The 5647-nt window shown below is 43.0% G+C and overlaps 1 protein-coding gene across 3 annotated transcripts; it reads left to right on the forward strand.

Annotated features, from left to right (window-relative positions):
• The first annotated feature begins 509 nt into the window (after nt 1–509).
• Nucleotides 510–4323, forward strand: LOC123181997 (cysteine proteinase inhibitor 3). Of its 3 annotated transcripts, none has more exons than XM_044594431.1 (4): nt 510–822; nt 1608–1727; nt 2271–2362; nt 3966–4323. In XM_044594431.1, exons 1-4 carry the CDS (start codon nt 610–612, stop codon nt 4015–4017), a joined length of 477 nt encoding a protein of 158 aa, XP_044450366.1. In that variant the 5' UTR covers nt 510–609; the 3' UTR covers nt 4018–4323. The 3 variants fall into 3 exon arrangements, with proteins under 3 accessions (XP_044450366.1, XP_044450365.1, XP_044450364.1); XM_044594429.1 differs by having other exon boundaries at nt 512–822; nt 1608–1833; XM_044594430.1 differs by lacking the exon at nt 2271–2362 and having other exon boundaries at nt 1608–1833.
• The last annotated feature ends 1324 nt before the right edge of the window (nt 4324–5647 follow it).

Here is a 5647-nt window from a genome sequence, read left to right on the forward strand (position 1 = left end):
TCACGGAGGATCTCCTGCAATGTCTCGATCATGCTGATTAGGAGCGGTTGGAGAGAGTGCGGGGAGGAGCAGGCGTTCCATGGCCACTAAAGTCTTCAACCGGATGGGAAAAAAGTGCATTTGATGACGCAGTTGAATAGTCACTTCATTTTCTTTTATCTATGTGATGAAGTGACTAGGCAACCTTCATCAAACCCACGGGGGCAACACTTGTTTTTAGGGCAAAGAATTCACTCTTTTCGAAATTAATAAAAAGACGACCAAAATCATGAAATTTCAAAATTAATAAAACCACCATCTCACCCCAAGCGCATCGCAATCGACTAGAAGACGTTAACTTGCACTAAAAATACTCCGCGTGAACCAAACACGAGAATTGCCGGGCAAGTCGCGTCCGTATCGTTCCCATCCACCGCCCGATCCAGGCCGTGGACGTCCGGGATGCCTCGACCCGTCGCTGTCTCCCCCGCGCCAACCGAACCTGCCCCACTCTCGCTTTCCCCTCCCCCGACCCAAGAAGCAACGCGACGCAAGCAGACAGCCAGCCAGCCAGCCACCACACGCCGACGCCAAACTCGCGGACCAATCGAAGGCTCGGGAGGAGCGACGATGGCCCGCCGCTGCGGCTGCTCCGTCGGCGCCACGCTCCTCGCCCTCTCCCTCGCCGTCCTCCTCGCCGCCTCGGCGGTCCCCGGGGCCGCCGGGTTCCACCTCGGCGGCGACGAGAGCGGCCTCGTGCGGGGCATGCTCGCCGCCGTCCGCGAGCGGGCCGAGGCCGAGGACGCTGCGCGCTTCGCCGTCGCCGAGCACAACAGGAAGCAGGTGCGCCGCGGTTACCGTCCCTCGCTCGCTCGAGTCCGAATTATTCGGTCGATGTGAATCGCGTCGTCGGAGTAAGCTGTGTTGCCCTACGGCGTGTTACAGTTAGGTCCAGGAGTCGGAGAAGAAGCAAGTGCTCTGCGTAGGTCCGATCTGTGCTAGTTTAAGGACATAGTGATGCACGATAGTATGCAAGTCAGGGATCTACTTGTCGATTTCAGATTTCGTTGACTTAGGTGAAACGTGTGTGGATGTAGCAATTCTACTATTCATTCCGCGTTTTAAGCGCCCAACAGCAGTTTTGGGACCTAATCGTTAAATTGCAGAGTTTGTTGGCTTCAGTGGAAACATAAGCAACTTTTTTACAAACCATCTTTTTTTTACTATGCATACTTTAAAGAGCTAGCATCCATCGCTGCGTCTTTCATATTCCGATGATTGCAGTTTCGCCTGCACTTTATTAGCTCATGAATATATCTGATCATGGATCGAGTTGCTCCCTGACCGTTTTTGGATCATCATGACATACTTCAATATTTCCAGATTTTGTCATTATATGGGATTTTTTAATGTTTGCTTATATTCTCTGATAGGGTGCGTTCTTCGTCAAAATATATATGCTCCCTCTGTAAAGAATATAAGATCGTTTAGATCACTAAAGTAGTGACTAACCGATCTTATATTTCTTTACGGAGGGAGTAATGCTTAAGTTCCTCTGATGTTAATGTTGTTGTGCAGTCTTCATGAAAACATGTTAGATTTCCTCTGATGTTAATCTTGCTGTGCAGGGTTCTGCATTGGAGTTCACACGGGTTGTGAACGCGAAAAGGCAAGTGGTTGCTGGGACCTTGCATGACCTGATGGTGGAGGTAGTGGATTCTGGAAAGAAAAGTATGTACAAGGCAAAGGTATGGGTGAAGCCATGGCAAAATTTCAAGGCAGTTGTCGAGTTTCGTCATGCTGGGGACTTCCAGTATGAGTCTTCTGTTGCTTCTGATGTTAGCACTGGGCAAGGTATTCTTGGTCTCACTAGCTTTCTTAACATCTAAGGGGGATCCCCATCTAAGGTGATACTGTTGAATGTTATCAAGTACTACCTCTGATCCATCAAAAGTGTCGCAGTTTTGATAACCCCAGTTCAAAACTAATTCAAAATCGCGACAGTTATTTTGGATCAGAGGGAGTACTATCTAGTTCTGAAAGTGTTTCAGTGCTGATGATTTGTCTTGTCGCATAGTCTGGATAACTTCTTTAATGCTCGAAAACATGTCCTGTTCAGCAACACCTGGATTGGGCCAGATAAAATGAAAATAATCCAGCAAGAGAACTCTGCAAAGATCAAATTATCACATCTGTGTATACACATTTATCGAATACTTCATGATTTGGTAATTAATTAGTTCAACCTATTAAGAAAGATGATTTCTGCTTATAAAAGTAAAATTTCCCAGCTATCCTCAAGCTGTCTCTTCAAACCGACATGGCACCAAAGATGCACAGCAACGAGAATACTGGACTATCTGTTGACTCATCCTCTTCTCAGGTCTGTTTGATCACCCCTTCTCATGTTCAACTCATCACAATGCCTTTCCAGTCATCACCAAAATGTCAAGGAGTAGTTTATATTCATGGGCTATGTCTTATGCTTGATGATTAACTTCCGTAGGAGTAAGAAATAAATAAGGACTTATCATGTTGTCTTGCTACTGCAGAAGTTTTTTTTATTTGACAGACATTCCAATCCAAATTAGTTTGCTGTCGCAAGTGTATTATCCACATACTATGAATATGAAAGATCTAAGCGTTTGCAATCCACCACCACCTACTGACACTCATCTTTCTGTTCTCGGTTTGAAGAAAGTATAGTCAATCATACACCAGTACCAGGCCTTCCCCATGAAATCATTTGCAACTCACGGTGATGACATAATTTATCCATTTTTCGAGTAACCTATTTTCAAGATGCTGGAAGGGGAGCCTTGGCGCAGCGGTAAAGCTGTTGCCTTGTGACCATGAGGTCACGGGTTCAAGTACTGGAAACAGCTTGTTGCAGAAATGCAGGGAAAGACTGCATACAAAAGACCCAAAGTGGTCGGACCCTTCCACGGACCCTGCGCAAGCGGGAACTATGTGCACCAGGCTGCCCCTATTTTCAAGATGCTGGTGCCGTGGCGTTCCGGAAAGTAGCCACTACTCTCGGGTGTACTACACCCGAGTTTGTAAAAAACTGAAAAAACATGATCAAACCAAATCCAAAAAATTGAAAATTTGAGACATAAACGATACCAAAGATTCTTGCAAAAAAAATCAGCCAAAAATAACATCTGAGGAGCTCCCACAAAAATAAAATAGAATATCAATGCTTAAAAAGTGCACAAAGCTTTGAACATTGATTTTGTTTTTTTCAATGAGAGCTCCTCAGATGTTATTTTTAGCTGAAAACTTGCAAGATGCTCGAACATTTGATAAGGTTTGATGTCTCAAATTTTCAGATTTTTTGGATTTGGTTTGATCACGTTTTTTCAGTTTTCTGCAAACTCGGGTGTAGTACACCTGAGAATAGAACATCCACTCTCATGGCGTTCTATTATCCTTCACAATAGATTTTCAAAATATTGATATTCTGAAATGTGTTAGAAGCCAGTAAATAATTGATATAATGTTATGATTCACGTCACCAGACGTACTTAAAGTTGCCCATCTATATGTTTGAAATTATCTAGATGGGAAATATGAAATATGTCACTAGACTTGTCATTAGAAGCGCTTCAATATTTTTTTATCTACACGAACACAAAAATACAAGAAATAATGCTCAAAGTAAATAAAAAATCAACAACATCATTCACAGCATGCTTTGACACTTATGATGTTTTCCTTCCTAAATTATTTGCATTTTCCCTAACCGCATGGTGAAATTTCCGAAAATACCCGTGTTAGTTATAATACCCATCATGGTACACTTTATACCTGATTGCTGGTGCTTGTGGGTTATAAGAGGTATTTTGTCCAGATTGATTTAAACACTCTTCTGTTATTGGGGGTATAACCACAACAACTAAGTCGTAATCGAGCATTACTTATTTGCTCCATTTGTTTATTTGTGAGCACATTGTGGCAAAATATAACCCAATTTTGATTTCCAGGCACACACGGTGTGAAGGTTCCTTCCATGGAGTATGGAACTGGAAGGCGTGAAGGTCGGAACATGGGGTTCTGAAATGTAGCTGCCAGCAACCTGTGAACTTAAGTACTACTAGTAGTTTCCCCTGTGCAAAGTTTTTATCCACCGTTAGTCTGTTTATCAAATGGCATCTAGTCCCATCTTCATCCCCTGTTAGATAGTACTACTATATGCTGTCACACGGACATGCTTTGAGCCTTTGACAGTTTGACGTCTGAACTCTGTATATTTGTTTTGAAACGTGGGGACTCTGTATATTGCATACGGTTCATGTTCAGGTATGTACATTATGGCATCATTAGTGTTGCCTTCATTGTTCATTCATGTGTCCAAGGACAAGGCATGTGGTTCGGCGAATCTACACACATACAAGTCACTACTCCCTTTGTATCAAAATACAAGACCTTTTTTGACACTATGACATTGTCAAAAATGTTAGATGTGTATAGTCCACTTTTTTGTATATCCCCATTGGATAGGGGGTTTCTTGTACTTTAGTACATGTATTGGCCTTTGGCCTCTGTGAACCGTAGTTGCTGATTATTCAACATGGTATCAGATGCCAGGTTATCCTCTCCCTCGCACGATGCAACTCCATACGTCAACGGCGGAGCCAGCGAGCGTTGGGTTCAGTTGGACCCATTTTGGCCGAGTATATGTACACGTATACGTACTTGCATGAACCCAGCGGAAAATAGGGCTTGAACCCATCAAACTTAGAATGCAACGCAAGAAGCCCAAAAGCCCGTAAAGTGAACTCCCATCCGTGCCAGCCCGCCAGGCAAGTTCGTGACCCTTCTAGGTATTCCTATTCTCCTGTAGACATGTACGTGTACACAGGCAGCCGCCAGCAGCACGATCTTTCGCCGTTCGCTTTGTCGACTCTCTCCCAATCTCCTCCATTCGCCGGCGACGAGCCCCGCCGACAAGGGTAGGTCTGGGCGGCAACCTTGCCGCCTAATATAAACCAAAAATTCAAGGTACCGAGTAGCATCGTCAGATCTCCTCTCCGTTAAACATGGTGTAGTTTTCTAATTGTTATTCCCCGTATTTTGATTGATCTAGGCTATGGGATAGTATTTTTCAGATATAAACTGATCACTAGATTGAGGTCATCCATTAGAGGTAGGCAAAGTGTACCAAATACCACTCCAAGTAGTCTTCTGATGCATTCTATACAAAGAGGAATTAATTAAGAGAAATTGCCTTATGATCTGATTTATAGAAAGAAAATTTTGGAGTACACGAGAAATTCTAAGGAACAAGATGAGATATATTTATAACTATACAAGGGGCTTCAAATGTTACCGCTTAATTTGGATTATCCACAAAGAGAAATTGGAGATACTAAACTTAGATTTAGTCCAAACTAATGATGCGGACAAATAAGATATTACTTTTTCTCCGGGCTATCAACTTCTAAAGCTAGTACTAATACTGTTTGTTGTCACAACATCTGTGGATGTGGATGGATGCTTTTCAGCTATGAATGTTGTGAAGAAAAAATTGCACAATAAAATGGATGATTGACTCATCAGTGATTGTTTAATTTGCTATGCGGAGAAAGATATGTTTTCTGCCACTAGTAATGATCTGGTGTTTGATCCTTTAAGTAGATGAAAAACAAAAGGGGACACTCTAAAA

Source organism: Triticum aestivum, chromosome 1D (genome assembly GCF_018294505.1).
Source record: "Triticum aestivum cultivar Chinese Spring chromosome 1D, IWGSC CS RefSeq v2.1, whole genome shotgun sequence".
In the NCBI taxonomy this organism is placed as follows: domain Eukaryota; kingdom Viridiplantae; phylum Streptophyta; class Magnoliopsida; order Poales; family Poaceae; genus Triticum; species Triticum aestivum.

Coding starts and splice junctions, on each gene's coding strand:
- LOC123181997 (XM_044594429.1), top strand. CDS start 610: ATGGCCCGCCGCTGCGGCTGCTCCGTCGGCGCCACGCTCCTCGCCCTC. Junction 823..1,607: donor CCGAGCACAACAGGAAGCAG/GTGCGCCGCGGT, acceptor CTTGCTGTGCAG/GGTTCTGCATTGGAGTTCAC. Junction 1,834..2,270: donor TGATGTTAGCACTGGGCAAG/GTATTCTTGGTC, acceptor AAAATTTCCCAG/CTATCCTCAAGCTGTCTCTT.